Source organism: Dermacentor silvarum, chromosome 3 (assembly GCF_013339745.2).
Source record: "Dermacentor silvarum isolate Dsil-2018 chromosome 3, BIME_Dsil_1.4, whole genome shotgun sequence".
In the NCBI taxonomy this organism is placed as follows: Eukaryota; Metazoa; Arthropoda; class Arachnida; order Ixodida; family Ixodidae; genus Dermacentor; species Dermacentor silvarum.
Genome location: NC_051156.1, coordinates 129,631,380 through 129,647,805, shown reverse-complemented (window position 1 = coordinate 129,647,805; position 16,426 = coordinate 129,631,380). Strand labels below are relative to the sequence as shown.

Here is a 16,426-nt window from a genome sequence, read left to right as displayed (position 1 = left end):
GCATGGCACAAGAATCCACCGAAAATGCCTAACCGACCAGCAAAAACTACCGCAGAGTGCGAGATATGGCAGTGGAACTGCCGTGGATTTCGACAGAAGAAGGGACAGCTATTACAGCTGGTGGCCAAACAACAGAGGCCACCAGCTGTAATAGGCCCTCCAAGAGGTTGGAGTCAAGCCAAGCGTTCAGGGTTACGATACTCACGGTTAAGACGTCAATACAAACAGTAAATGGAAAGTAGCGACATTAGTCCACAAATCCATAACGGCAATGCAGCATAAACCAATAGAAGGAATCGAAATACCACATACCATTATAGAAATCTTATGTAAAGGCAAGAAAAAGAACAGTGACTTCATATTAAACATTTATAGTCCGCCTAAACAGAGAAAGATAACCTTCGAGCAGCTCTTTGGAGACGCAGTAAAACTAGCGAAACACAACTGTCTAATAGTTGTGGGCGATTTTAATGCAAAAGATCCAAGTTGGGGATACCTAACGCAGGATAACAAAGGGAAGAACATTTCAAAACAAATAGAAGAGACAGGCATGGCACTCCTAACAGATCCAACAATCCCAACAAGAATAGGAAACATTAAATCCAATCACACAAGTCCGGTTCTAACCATGTGCAAAAATTGTCATGCTGTGGAGGGGTGCAACACCCTAAAATATCTAGGCAGTGACCACTATATTATATGCACCACGATACACACAAACCAAATACGTAAAAAGATTGGCGCAGCCAAAATAGCGGACTGGCATGCGTTTAGAAAATCACTGCAAAAACAGATGACCACCACAGAAATAGCAAACTTAAATGAATGGTGCGACGAAATAAGACGTCGAAAGAAAGGTATACAAGGGGAATAACAAGAACAAACCAGGCGCCTAAGGTCGACTCCCACCTATTACATCTCTGGGAAGCAAGGAGAAGCCTTACAAAAAGATGGAAAAGGCAGAAGCGTAACAGCAAATTAAAGGCAAAAATCAGAGATATCACCCAGCGTGCAGAAGAATACGCCAATCAAGTAGCCTCAACCAATTGGGCCAGATTCTGTGATTCACTCAACGGAACGCTGGGTACGGCCAAAACATGGAACATACCTAAAGCCATGGTTGACCCAACAAAGACGAAAAGTGAAAATAGTAAAGCCATCGAAAGATTAATACACTCATACCTTAGCACAAAAGAAGATCTAATTCAAGCCATCCATAAAAAATGCTTTGGGGAAGACGGGAAGATACCTCCATACCACGGAAGGTATAAAGGATCACCGCAACCTGAGTTATACAAGCCGTTCACGGAGGCAGAAGTCAGAGCAGCAATCTTTAGTACAAAAAAGAACACGGCTGCGGGTGCAGATCGAATCACTAACGTTATGATCAGAAACCTAAATGACGAAGCCATTGTAGCTCTCACAAAATACATTAACAAATATTGGCTTGGAGGAACTGTGCCACGCCAATGGAAACACGCGATTGTGGTCATGGTGCCTAAACCAGGAAAAAAGATGAGCATCGAGAACCTGAGACCGATCTCGCTTACGTCCTGCTTAGGAAAAAGCTTTGAAAGAGTCGTCAACGCCAGGCTCCTAAATCTTCTTGAGTACAACGGACTGATGCCCAACACAATGTTTGGCTTTCGCACACACCTTTCAGCGCAAGATATCCTGCTACTCTTAAAAGAATAAGCACTAACGAACGTCTCAAAGGTGGGGGAAAATGTCATTATGGCTGTTGACATAAAAGTAGCCTTCGATAACATCAGTCACAAAGGATTACTTGAAGGGCTGGAGGAAACTAACTGTGGACAGAGGATATTTCAATATGTCCAGAGTTTACTTAATCACAGAACTGCAATAATCAAGATGGGGGATTATGAATCCGACACCATTCGGCCACCAAACAAAGGAACACCACAAGGGGCGGTAATTTCACCCACACTTTTTAACGTTGCCATGTTTTAGGCCTTGCACAGCAACTCAAAGAAATCGCCGGTCTACAACATATGATATATGCCGACGACATAACCGTATGGACAACTACAGGTAGCCTAGCGGAGCAAGAAGATAGACTACAACAGGCAGCTAGCACCATAGAAGGGTACACGAGACTACGGGGACTCCAATGATCAGCGGAAAAGTCGGAACTTATCCGCTTAACAAAGAGAAAATCACTAAGGACGGACCCGAGTCTAAAGCTGCAAGTCAAGCTAGAAAGAAAAATCATTTAAGAGAAGGATACTATAAGAATACTTGGTATGTGGCTGCAAGCTAATCAGAGATGCCTGCATACACTAAATACCCTCAAATCAGCAGTGCAACAGATCTCACGCATGATCGCCCGTATAACAAACTAATCGTACGGGGATGCGAGAACAAGATACCCTCCGACTGGTGAGAAGTCTCGTCGTCAGTCGCATCACATACTCACTCCCCTATCATAATATGAAGAGGAAACAGAAAGAAAAAGCAAACCAAATAATAAGAATAGCCTGCAAGACTGCTCTAAGATTACCTCAGAATACTTCAAATGACAAGCTACTGGCTCTTGGTCTACACAACACGATCGAAGAATTAGCCGAGGCACAGCTACGAACACAAGAGAGAGAGAGAGAATCAACTTTAATAAAAAGAGCACGCCAGCGTAGGTAGCTCCCCCGCTCTTCAGTGGGTGCTCCCCTCAGTCCAGGAGTCCAGCGCCTTAGCTGCCCTTCTCGCTCGGTTGACCAGGTTGAGCTGGTCCGTCGAGTCGGAGCTGGACAGCGCTGCCTCTCATTGCCGTGTGGTCGGGTGTGTTATGGGTGTTAGCTGTGGTGTGTTTGCGCAAGCCCATACCACGTGGTAAAGCATTGCACATTGATCACAGTGTGGACATTTATAGGAATACAGCGCAGGGTGTATGGCAAAAATCGCCTGCTCCAGACTCCAACAGGCAGAGAAGTCTTAAGCAAGTTAGGGCGTGATGCACTAGTACAAAAACATCAAGAAACTAATGAGATACCCAACGAACTTAGAGAACGGTACACGGTATCCCCCATACCAAATAACATGGATCCAACCTGCATTCTGGGAGAAGAACGGCTAGGGCACCATACATAGAAAAAATGACAAAATATATGAATACGGCAAGATTCACTAACGCCGCAACTTATCAGACAGAGGCAAGGAAGGCGGTGGCAGTGGTCAAAGACCGTAGAGGGAAAATTACAGCCTGCGCTTCAATAGATCGCGCTTCTACAACAGCAGCAGAAGAGGTTGCAATTGCGCTCGTAATAAAAGCGGGCTGCACGCGAAACGCTCCATTAACGATAATCACAGACTCACCGAAAGCTTGTAGAAACTATCTAAGGGACAAAGTTGGAGCACAGGCGCTCCGAATACTTGTCGGGACTGGATGGGACCCCACGGTTCAATACATCCAAACTGTGACCTGGGCACCGGGGCACGAGGGCGTCATCGGGAACCTGCATGCGGACGAGGCGGGTCGAGGCTTTACAAATCACAGTGCCGCCCCTAACTGTGCAATAGAGGACCCTACACTCCTAGAACCTTGCTTTGCAACAATTCTGAAATACTTCAGAGAAAATGGAAAGATCTATCCACCCCCGCACGGTAAACTCGGCGCTGCGGAGGCAACCGCGTTCCGAAGATTGCAGATGAACACTTACATAAATTTGCACATACTCCACCTGATCTACCCCACAGCATACAGAGACATATGCCCGTGGTGTTGAGGAACACCAACACTCTGACATCACGTGGGAGTGTGCAGAACACGGAGAAGAATACGAAACAAACGGCACGTGGAACCAATGGGAGGTGCTGCTGTCTAGCCCGGCCCTGGAAGATCAGCTACGACTGATCCAACGAGCTGAGCGGATGGTCCGTGCTAGTGGGGCCTTGGAATAGGAGCACCACCCTGCTGGACAATATTCGTCTTTAACCCCCTACCCCATCTGAGGGCTGGGGTAGGAGCCTGTCGGGTTTCTGATCATAAAAAAGTTTTACTTCTACGACTACTACTACAGGTTGTGCACATGAGTGCAGTTATTCATGACTCACACACATTTCTCACGTACTAGTGCAAGTTCGAGTGACGGATTTGCATGAACGTGTGGTGGAGGGGACACAAATGCAAGTGGGATTAGTGCGCGGTAGGTATACTCAGGTATATTATGTGTCAAAACCACGATATGGTTCTTTGAAATACACCAATATTCATTTTCTTAAATACAGGGTTGCTTATCTATTTCGCCCACAACGCAGTGCAGCCGCAGCGGCCGTGATCGAACCCGCGTGCTCGAGCTCATCAGCGTAATTCCATAGCCACTGGGTTACTGCGGGGATCTCATTGAGAGTTTACCAGTAAATGTTTGCGAGTACAAATGGGCATTGAGTGTGAGCTAGAAAAAATGCAGCTGTGGGCGACTGTGAATGAGTGCTAACCATAGTTATCAACCTGTAAATAGAGGCGGGTAAATGAGTGTACATTAAAACGCTGTGTTTCCCCCGTCCTTTTCTTAGATTTACGTTCTCTGTTATTATTCCGGCTGCACGCTCTCTTACACTGCCTTCGTCGTTACCGCACAATTTACGTGTATCCCGTATTGTCGGTCGTGACCCGTATAAGGTTTTGTTATGTCACCGGACGGGCGCTAGGCGGTTACAGAAGTAGCAAAAAGGGGCAGCAAACGATGAGCATAAACCGCCCTGAGTATGCCATCCTGCATCTATGTGAACACGTTGCAGAAACCCTATTCTTGTGAACAAGGCCTGTTTAGGCACATTAGGAAATGTACTGTCGTGAAGGCCTTTATTCAAAGCCTTCCCCACGTCCTACAGTGAAATAACTGCTTTTTTTGTGTAGACAGCAATCATTTGTCCTTCACATATTCCCACAGTATCGTATTGGTTTCATGACATTGTTTTGTATGTGGGACGTGCAGGTTTGGGCCTCGGCATCGTGATAACCATGCTGCAAGTCCTCATAAGCATGTACTTCGAGCGGTACCGTGGCACCGCCAACGGCATCATGTTCGCCGGCTCCACAGCCTCTGCGTTCATTTTCCCTCATCTGCTGCTGTATTTTAAGGACACCTATGGCTTCCGAGGCAGCCTTCTGATGTTTGGTGCCGTCCTCATGAACATGGTGGCCTTGAGTCTAGCCTTCCGGGAACCACATTGGTTTCGGAGGGATAGAGTCAAGAGGGGAAAGAGCTTACAAAGGACACCGAGGCCGTCGATATTCCCAACAGACCCAATGAAAGAGACAAAGGTGTCCGCCACAGCGGAAGTGCTACGAAACATTTGCGGAGTGCTCAAGTGCCCCATGATGTACGTTCTCGTGGTCACGTGGTTAGCGTTCTGCTACAACTATGACATTTTTTTCTCTACGATCGTGGATTTCGCCATGGACAAGGGGCTGACACTAGAGGACACCGTGTCTTTCATCACCTACACGTCTATCACAGATCTAGTGGGAAGGGTTGTCCTTCCTATTTTGACGGACCGTGGGTTCCTGCAGCGGTCGACGTTAATGACATTGAATTACTTTCTTCTGGGCTTGTGCGGTGTCTTACTGCCGTTCTGCGAGTCCTACTGGGCCCTGCTAGTGGCGTGCCTAGGCTTGGCCCTATTCCTGGGCTGTGCCATTACCATGCAGAGCGTGCTGATGGCCCAGTATTTGGGAATCGAAAAACTTGCCGTAGGATATAGCGTCCTGGGCGCCCTATGTGGACCAGCACTCTTAGGAAAAGCCCCTTTCGTAGGTGAGCGTTATCTTCTCATTTCTTGATGCTTGTACGTATAGTACATAACAGGACCCATTTAGGGAATTGATAACGACAAAAATATGAGAGCGTTGGTAAGTTTCGTCTGGTGGCAATACGATAGAAAAGCTTGTCCTGGCGTGCAGAAAATAAAGAGCAGTTGAAAGGAAACTTGAGAAAAGTTTGTAATGCTTACTAACAAGCTTGTAAGGTGCCTCGCGGCAGTGGTTTATAAAATACATTTTAGTCATGGTTGCTCCTATTGTAACGTTGTCGCGACGGTGACAATATGAGACAACGGTGACAATAGTTCAAGAAGGAACTCTTCATTGGACTAGCCTGTGCCCAGCAAAACAAACAACAATAAAGGCATGTTGGAAACGCTGAGCACAGTCGTCGGTCTTCGAAATATGAGCCATGGGTCAAGTGCGGCGGTCATTTATAAATGACTCATCGTACATTCCAGCGCACTCAGTGGTGCTTGCGTACGTCCCAGAATGTAGACACCTAATAGCGTCGTGCACGCAGTCTGATTAGACGAGATTCTTTCGCTATTGAATCGGCGACGACATGCGAGAAAGTTCCAATACGTGAAGGTGCGTGTCGCACTGAGTGAAAAAATTGTAACATTTTTTAGCCAGGGAAAAAGGGTCATCGGAAAAATAATGCACACAAACTGGTCCTGTTTAAAGGGGACACCGGAGCGCTTGGCCCCACTCGGTGACAGCGCTGGTAGCGGCTGCTGCGACATTTTACGCAAGCGCATTGAATGCCGTGGGCAAAGCTTCGCATGCCTCATCTGCTACCGAGTGCGGCCGCAGCCCGTCTGCGCTCGCGCGTTTGAGAACTTGGCCGCTAGTCAATAGACAGTTTTAGAAAAGCGTTTGTCGCGTTACATACGTTAACCCTTTGCGCTCCGTTGTCGAGCAGGGCCCGAGAACGCAACACGGCCCCAGCGGTCGGCTGTCGAACACCGCCCGACAAGGGTGTTCGGGGGTTAAATTTCGCGGTTTTTCTCACTGCGATTCGTGCGCATTCTTTGTATACATGGTGCGCCATCTCTTGAGAAATAAATAAACTTTCTTGAAGTTTACTTCTCTTTGCACTAGGGTGCAGCACAATGTTCAGCACGGCTTCTGGATACCAGAGCGTTCTCACTTGCGCGCCGAACAGCACGTTCGCGCGCAATAAACACGGTGCGCCATCTCTTGAGGGATTAATAAACTTTGTTTGTTGAAGTTTACTTCTCTTTGCACTAGGGTGCAGCACAATGTTCAGCACGGTTCTGGATACGAGAGCGTTCTCACTTGCGCGCGCAATCGCGCGTTCGCGCGGTTCGCCGAGAAGCATGACCACATTTTCACCGCGTGCGTTTTACGGTGGTGCATTTAGTGAAAGCTTCTAGGGGTTTCCATTGTCAATAGCTTATGAGGCGCACATAGCTGCAGAATCATGGCGAGAAAGAACAGCGACACCTGCAGTACCGCCGCAACCTCTTCCAACAGCTGGTGGGTGACCTGAGGGCTAGAGCCAAAAAGCGAGGCCCGTCTGCGTGGAAGGAATGCGAGGAAAGGCCAGATGGAAGGAGCCATTTCATCTACAACCTCTCAGGCCAAAGCAGCAAGGACTGTGCCGCTTGTAGCGATCCAAAAACAAACGGAGGCAGGAGGGAAACTGTGTTTTTCTGCAAATCCTGCAGTAACAACCCTGGCCTGCACCCAGCAGACTGCTGCGAGCGGTATCACACGCTACTCAAATATCGGTAGAGGAGTTGCCTGCAGAATGCAAGAGAAAAAATAAATATCCTTGCTGCGAGCTGTTCACACGCTGCTCAAATATCATATCGGTAGAGGAGTTGCCTGCAGAATGCAAGAGAAAAAATAAATATCCTTGCTGCGAGCAGTTCACACGCTGCTCAAATATCATATCGGTAGAGGAGTTGCCTGCAGAATGCAAGAGAAAAAATAAATATCCTTGCTGCGAGCTGTTCACACGCTGCTCAAATATCATATCGGTAGAGGAGTTGCCTGCAGAATGCAAGAGAAAAAAATAAATATCCTTGCTGCGAGCAGTTCACACGCTGCTCAAATATCATATCGGTAGAGGAGTTGCCTGCAGAATGCAAGAGAAAAAATAAATATCCTTGCTGCGAGCTGTTCACACGCTGCTCAAATATCATATCGGTAGAGGAGTTGCCTGCAGAATGCAAGAGAAAAAATAAATATCCTTGCTGCGAGCTGTTCACACGCTGCTCAAATATCATATCGGTAGAGGAGTTGCCTGCAGAATGCAAGAGAAAAAATAAATATCCTTGCTGCGAGCTGTTCACACGCTGCTCAAATATCATATCGGTAGAGGAGTTGCGTGCAGAATGCAAGAGAAAAAATAAATATCCTTGCTGCGAGCTGTTCACACGCTGCTCAAATATCATATCGGTAGAGGAGTTGCCTGCAGAATGCAAGAGAAAAAATAAATATCCTTGCTGCGAGCTGTTCACACGCTGCTCAAATATCATATCGGTAGAGGAGTTGCCTGCAGAATGCAAGAGAAAAAATAAATATCCTTGCTGCGAGCTGTTCACACGCTGCTCAAATATCATATCGGTAGAGGAGTTGCCTGCAGAATGCAAGAGAAAAATAAATATCCTTGCTGCGAGCTGTTCACACGCTGCTCAAATATCATATCGGTAGAGGAGTTGCCTGCAGAATGCAAGAGAAAAAATAAATATCCTTGCTGCGAGCTGTTCACACGCTGCTCAAATATCATATCGGTAGAGGAGTTGCCTGCAGAATGCAAGAGAAAAAATAAATATCCTTGCTGCGAGCTGTTCACACGCTGCTCAAATATCATATCGGTAGAGGAGTTGCCTGCAGAATGCAAGAGAAAAAATAAATATCCTTGCTGCGAGCTGTTCACACGCTGCTCAAATATCATATCGGTAGAGGAGTTGCCTGCAGAATGCAAGAGAAAAAATAAATATCCTTGCTGCGAGCTGTTCACACGCTGCTCAAATATCATATCGGTAGAGGAGTTGCCTGCAGAATGCAAGAGAAAAAATAAATATCCTTGCTGCGAGCTGTTCACACGCTGCTCAAATATCATATCGGTAGAGGAGTTGCCTGCAGAATGCAAGAGAAAAATAAATATCCTTGCTGCGAGCTGTTCACACGCTGCTCAAATATCATATCGGTAGAGGAGTTGCCTGCAGAATGCAAGAGAAAAAATAAATATCCTTGCTGCGAGCTGTTCACACGCTGCTCAAATATCATATCGGTAGAGGAGTTGCCTGCAGAATGCAAGAGAAAAAATAAATATCCTTGCTGCGAGCTGTTCACACGCTGCTCAAATATCATATCGGTAGAGGAGTTGCCTGCAGAATGCAAGAGAAAAAATAAATATCCTTGCTGCGAGCTGTTCACACGCTGCTCAAATATCATATCGGTAGAGGAGTTGCCTGCAGAATGCAAGAGAAAAAATAAATATCCTTGCTGCGAGCTGTTCACACGCTGCTCAAATATCATATCGGTAGAGGAGTTGCCTGCAGAATGCAAGAGAAAAAATAAATATCCTTGCTGCGAGCTGTTCACACGCTGCTCAAATATCATATCGGTAGAGGAGTTGCCTGCAGAATGCAAGAGAAAAAATAAATATCCTTGCTGCGAGCTGTTCACACGCTGCTCAAATATCATATCGGTAGAGGAGTTGCCTGCAGAATGCAAGAGAAAAAATAAATATCCTTGCTGCGAGCTGTTCACACGCTGCTCAAATATCATATCGGTAGAGGAGTTGCCTGCAGAATGCAAGAGAAAAAATAAATATCCTTGCTGCGAGCTGTTCACACGCTGCTCAAATATCATATCGGTAGAGGAGTTGCCTGCAGAATGCAAGAGAAAAAATAAATATCCTTGCTGCGAGCTGTTCACACGCTGCTCAAATATCATATCGGTAGAGGAGTTGCCTGCAGAATGCAAGAGAAAAAATAAATATCCTTGCTGCGAGCTGTTCACACGCTGCTCAAATATCATATCGGTAGAGGAGTTGCCTGCAGAATGCAAGAGAAAAAATAAATATCCTTGCTGCGAGCTGTTCACACGCTGCTCAAATATCATATCGGTAGAGGAGTTGCCTGCAGAATGCAAGAGAAAAATAAATATCCTTGCTGCGAGCTGTTCACACGCTGCTCAAATATCATATCGGTAGAGGAGTTGCCTGCAGAATGCAAGAGAAAAAATAAATATCCTTGCTGCGAGCTGTTCACACGCTGCTCAAATATCATATCGGTAGAGGAGTTGCCTGCAGAATGCAAGAGAAAAAATAAATATCCTTGCTGCGAGCTGTTCACACGCTGCTCAAATATCATATCGGTAGAGGAGTTGCCTGCAGAATGCAAGAGAAAAAATAAATATCCTTGCTGCGAGCTGTTCACACGCTGCTCAAATATCATATCGGTAGAGGAGTTGCCTGCAGAATGCAAGAGAAAAAATAAATATCCTTGCTGCGAGCTGTTCACACGCTGCTCAAATATCATATCGGTAGAGGAGTTGCCTGCAGAATGCAAGAGAAAAAATAAATATCCTTGCTGCGAGCTGTTCACACGCTGCTCAAATATCATATCGGTAGAGGAGTTGCCTGCAGAATGCAAGAGAAAAATAAATATCCTTGCTGCGAGCTGTTCACACGCTGCTCAATATCATATCGGTAGAGGAGTTGCCTGCAGAATGCAAGAGAAAAAATAAATATCCTTGCTGCGAGCTGTTCACACGCTGTTCAAATATCGGTAGAGGAGTTGCCTGCAGAATGCAAGAGAAAAAATAAATATCCTTGCTGCGAGCTGTTCACACGCTGTTCAAATATCGGTAGAGGAGTTGCCTGCAGAATGCAAGAGAAAAAATAAATATCCTTGCTGCGAGCTGTTCACACGCTGCTCAAATATCATATCGGTAGAGGAGTTGCCTGCAGAATGCAAGAGAAAAAATAAATATCCTTGCTGCGAGCTGTTCACACGCTGCTCAAATATCATATCGGTAGAGGAGTTGCCTGCAGAATGCAAGAGAAAAAATAAATATCCTTGCTGCGAGCTGTTCACACGCTGCTCAAATATCATATCGGTAGAGGAGTTGCCTGCAGAATGCAAGAGAAAAAATAAATATCCTTGCTGCGAGCTGTTCACACGCTGCTCAAATATCATATCGGTAGAGGAGTTGCCTGCAGAATGCAAGAGAAAAAATAAATATCCTTGCTGCGAGCTGTTCACACGCTGCTCAAATATCATATCGGTAGAGGAGTTGCCTGCAGAATGGAAGAGAAAAAATAAATATCCTGTGAGTTTTGTTAGCGGCGCCAAAAACTCGCAAAATAGTTTCGGACCGGAACAGCCGGAAAGTGGGTAAAATTTCGGACCGCAAAGGGTTAAACGTAAGCACCTTTGTGGGACGTAAGCACCATTGCGCATCCTTTCAAGACATTTAGTTTACCGTACGGGAACGCAAACGGGTAAGGAAGATGTTTAGCACGACGTCTGGCGCGAGAAACGTAAGGATACGTTTGGCACGAGCACCGCCTATAGTGCCCCGTGCCAAACGTGTCCAAGCCAAGACCATCCATTAGCCACCATCCAGTTGTTGCTATGCGGACGCGTCTCGTTAGGCTTACGGGCGCCGGAATCACCGAATGATCGCAGACATTGGACGCGCTATGCGCTCATAACTAACGTTTCGGGTGAGTTTAGAGAAAGCGAAAGCTCATTTCAATGGTTACTGGCCATCAACGCGACGAGAAGCGCTCAGAAACGTTACATGCCCGTTTTTCACTGTGAATTAGCCATCACTCGAACTCACGCTGAAGCAGGAGCCATAGGTGCCGCCATTTCGTAGCCTCCATAAGCATTACGAACTGTAAACTGGTCAAATAACGTGCTTTACCGTAGCGCACGTGAACGACAGCAACCAAATAACGTTAGTAGCATGCGCAGTGAGGACGACGCTATTTCTTTACGTACGTAATGGCGTTTACATGTGGTAGCAAACGCTAAATTAACACTGTCTAATATCAGAACCAGCTGCAACTATTAAGGCAGCGCCAGAGAATAGCACTATGCAATAGACTGCGTCGTAATATTCTTCACCGTCTCAACTTATGGCTTGGTCATGACAAGCTGTCCTACGTTGTTTCAATTGACTCGTGCAATTGGTTATGTTTAATTATTACGGGAGGACGGTGGTCAAGCTACGATTGGAATTACCTCTCTCTGAGTGTGTTCTCCAATGCATGTGTGTTGAAGCGTTATACGAGCCTGTTTTTAGGCTGAACGAAGAAAACTCGAGCGAGTTTAAAGCTTATTGATCGGAATTCACAGTGCTCAGAAATTGAAATGCGACCCTCGAAGCACGCGGCTGCCTAGCACGTTCTAGCAACCAGCCGATGCATTTTTGTATCTCATGAAAGCGCAAGTGTATAATATGAATTGTGACCCTCACTGGGCCCCATATTGGTCACGCAGCGCTTACACGGTACCTGTCGTCTTGCTGGTTCTTTATTCTTCACTTCCATTCCCGTCAACTTCAGCTTGCTTTTCTCTCACTTCCTGCCTAAAGGGTATGCAGGCATAGTGCCCCTCTCGGTGGCAGTTGCCAGCCTGCTCCATGCCTATTTCCCCCTCTCCGTGTAATGTGTGCTTTCATAACAAATAATAAATAATTGAAATGGCAGCCTGCAAACAGACATTGTAAAACGTAACATTCACAGCGCATGACCTTTATCCTAAATCTTTGCACAATATGAAATAATGAAATGGAAAACCAGTATCAGTGCTCGAACTTGAAATTGATGTAATTTTATTGGTGGTGCTGTTTGCGGGCAGCGTAGTGACGCCTATGCGACTCCATTCAAGGTGCTACGCGGCGTGTTAACGCCCTGAAGGGTGCCAGAAATTTGGGCGCACCAGCGTATGTCTCGTATGCGTTAGTCGGACCCACGTTACAACACCGTGTCAGGTGTGCATGCGCAACGCTCAACCGCGCTTTCGCTTTGAGGGCTTTGCCTTTTATGCGAAATTACCAATTTTTGTTCACAGTTTATTGAATTTCTTACTGGGCCTATATTATTGCCTTCAATTGCAAGATAGCTTACTCTCTTTGCTGGACCACTGATCTTTGTTTTTCAAATTTTTTCAGGATTTTTCAGGGATGACCTTGGTTCGTACAACGAGATGTTCTGGGTGCTCGGAGGCTTGAGCTTCTTCGTCACCTTTCAGTGGGCGTTGGTATCTTTGACCGATAGGCAGCGAGTTCGCAAGTGGCAGCCCGACATTGCGCACCCGTGCTCTGGGCAAAAAACGTGAAGAACTATAGCTATATATGCTAATAAATTTTAGAAAGTATACGTTAGCGCTGTGTTTTTATGGCTAAGACTAGAAACTGCTTGTGATGCTTTTACTTTCAAATGCGATAGAAATATTAAAAGCATATTTCATTCCAAATTTTGGGGACAAAATGTTTCGTAGAGCATAGAGTGTTACATCAATTAAGGACTTGTGTGATTGCAACGTAGTAAGCCGGTAGAAAAGAAGTTCTACTTAGTACGCATGATCAGAACTATTGTGGTATTTGTGAAAAGGTATTCTATGTGTTCTTACATCTCTGTTTCTGTAGAACTTGGAGTGCATGAATAAACATTAAAAAGAAACACTGAACTAGTTTAGAGTGATGAAGTGTTCTTGACGAACTGTACTTTCGTTGATTTTGCGGTAACGCGTTGATTATTAGAAGCAAGAATTGCCGTTAGTGTTCCTACTTTCAATATCGCGCCGAAATTCCAGTGCTTGTACGTCAGTGGGACGTCACGGGTTGCAAACGACCTTTTTTTTTCGCATTTCGGCCGTTGTGTTTCAATTAAAGTTCTTGAAACTTCATAACTCCAGTATTTGTTTCGTTTAGAATACGATGTAGTTCAGTTTTTATGATACAATTGGGCAGGCCTGAGCAGACGGCGACAAAACTCATGACGTCAGGGCGACCTGGTGCGGGAACTTCATGGTGGCGTGTGGAATGTGAAATTTTAATATGTGCTGTAATACTGCTACTCAGCGGCGTCAGGTACCCCTGTGACCCCTGTGCCTTTCGTCCCTGCGTGCTATCCGTGATCTATAGTTGCAACCACGGTGTAAGAAGATAGGTGTTCCGACGGCGCGCCCGCGCTTGGTCGAGAGAGCAGCCACTTCGTGTGACCGGAAGTGAGGGCCGCCGCTAGGGGCAGCACGTGTTCAGGACGCCTTGGAGAAGCGGCGCAACAGTGGATAATTTACGACCTCCGTCAGCATTTAAACACCCATACCCAAAGATATGCAATTTTTCGTTCTTTAGACGCCAAATCCTGAGCAGGTAGAAGGTTTCATGCCACTTACAGTCAAAATACCGTCATTTCGAACACGAGAGAGACGCGTCATCTGCTCGAGCAGACGGCGCGCTGCGCTTACCGCTGCTCGCCGCGTCGGAGTCAATCGGGATGTCGGCATAAATATAAAGGGACGTTCCTCCAACCAAGTAGAGTCGTTTTAAGCAAGCGAACGACATATATTCATCGAAATAAAGCACTTCTGCCACGCGAGTGCCCATAAAAGCGCCAGCAAAGCAAGCGAAAAAGTGGCCCCCAGAACATATGCTGCCCCTTGCGGCAGTGGCGTGCGTAGAGTCACACTAAGTGGCCGCGCCTCGCGCCGCCGTCGGATCACCTTCCTTTTTACACCGTGGTTGCAACACAGTAAATTCAAATACTTTGGTGGTCCCCAATGCTTCACCATTTGTGACTGTTAATCCGGTCTATGTCTGTTAAATACAAAAATATTCACAGACGCATGTCCACTTCTCAATATATATATATATATATATATATATATATATATATATATATATATATATATATATAGCAATATATATGTATATTGCAAAGGCGTTTATAAGACACCAGCCGTTTGGGCCGTCCGTTGTTTGAAGATCCGAGCTCTCAGCACGAGCGGCGTTTATCGAGGAAAGCGCAGGAGGGATCGACCCACTAGAAAGGGCTGGGGAGCGTGACCCGCTATGGCGTTCGTATCCTTCGCTACAATCACCCCCGGGAGCGAAGAGAGAGCCGTCGGGCGACCTAACAGCTGGTCACTATGACAGGGTCACAGTAGGGCTTGAGGCGCTCGACGTTGACAGTGTCGCGTCCACGACGGCGCATGTCCACAGAAGGTTCAACTGGTTCGATCACGTAGTTGACGGGAGATGGGCGTTCAACAATACGGTAGGGGCATTCATACTTGGGCACTAGTTTGGAAGAGAAACCAGGTGTAGCGGAAGGAACCGAGAGCCACACAAGCGCTACAGGAAGGAAGGTGGGTGCAGAAGTGGTGTCACCACGTGTGCTCTTCTGCCGCTCTTGGTCATTGGATGTAAAGACCCGTGCGAGATCGCGCCACTCTTCAGCATGTCTTGCCGTGTCAGAAATGGGCGCACATTCAGATGCATCCGGCCGGTACGCTAGAATTGTGTCGATGGTGTGCGACGGGTGCCGACCATACAGTAAGAAAATAGGTGAAAATCCAGTGGTGCTCTGAGTGGCAGTGTTATACACGTAGGGAACAAATGGCAGAATGACGTCCCAATTAGTGTAGTCGGGGGCGATGTACATAGCAAGCATGTCCCCGAGCGTACGGTTGAAGCGTTCTGTAAGGCTATTGGTTTGGGGGTCGTACGCCGCAGTTGTGCGATGAAAAACGTGGCACTCCTTGAGAATGGCTTCAACAACTTCGGACAGGAAGACACGCCTACGATCACTGAGTAGTTCCTGGGGTGGCCCATGTCGCAGGATGAATCGTTGAAGCAGGAAGGAGGCAACATCGCGCTCTGTAGCTGCCGGTAGGGCGGCTGTTTCGGCGTATCGGGTCAGGTGGTCGACGGCCACAATGGCTCAGCGATTTCCAGCTGACGTCAGGGGAAGAGGCCGATACAAATCGATGCCGACGCGTCCAAACGGCCGGGTAGGGCAAGGTAAAGGTTGCAGACCAGCTGGCGAAAGGCAGGGTGAAGATTTCAGGCGCTGGCCATCGGGACAAGAGCGAACAAACTTGTGAACGTAGCTATACATCCCGCGCCAGTAATACCGCTGTTGAAGGCACTGGTAGGTCTTGAAACTCCGGAGTGTGCACATTGCGGATCAGCATGGAAAGCTGCGCATACTTCGGCACGCAGACTGCGGGGTACCACTAACAACCACTGGCGTCCGTCGGGGTTACAATTGCGTCGGTGCAGCAGGTTGTTGCGAGTGGCAAAATCACGTGCTTGGCGACGCAGCGTGCTAGTGCTTGGTTGTGCCGACGAACTAGAAAGTAAGTCTATAAGGGAGGCAATCCAATGGTCCTTCCGTTGCTCAGAAGGGTGTCAAGGTCGAGTGAAGAAACAATTATCTTGGATAGTGAGGAGCAGGCATTCTCAGGCAAGGGAGAGCGCGAGAGGGCGTTGGCGTCAGAATGCTGGCGTCCGTTGCAGTACAGCACCCGGACATCGTAGTCCTGCAGGCGAAGTGCCCATCGAGCAAGACTGCCCGAGGGGTCCTTCAAGGACGACAGCCAACGTTGTGCATAGTGATCCGTGACTACGTCAAATGGACGACCA

At 47.0% G+C, this 16,426-nt stretch overlaps 1 protein-coding gene across 3 annotated transcripts in view; it reads left to right on the top strand.

Annotated features, from left to right (window-relative positions):
- Window positions 1-13,624, top strand: part of LOC119445780 (monocarboxylate transporter 12-like) — a 95,402-nt gene extending 81,778 nt beyond the window's left edge. For all 3 annotated transcript variants that reach the window (XM_049663615.1, XM_037710057.2, XM_049663614.1), the window contains 2 exons: window positions 4,953-5,774; window positions 12,947-13,624. In XM_049663615.1, the coding sequence (XP_049519572.1) occupies window positions 4,953-5,774; window positions 12,947-13,113 (989 nt within the window). In that variant the 3' untranslated portion in view covers window positions 13,114-13,624. The remainder of the gene's footprint in view (window positions 1-4,952; window positions 5,775-12,946) is intronic.
- The last annotated feature ends 2,802 nt before the right edge of the window (window positions 13,625-16,426 follow it).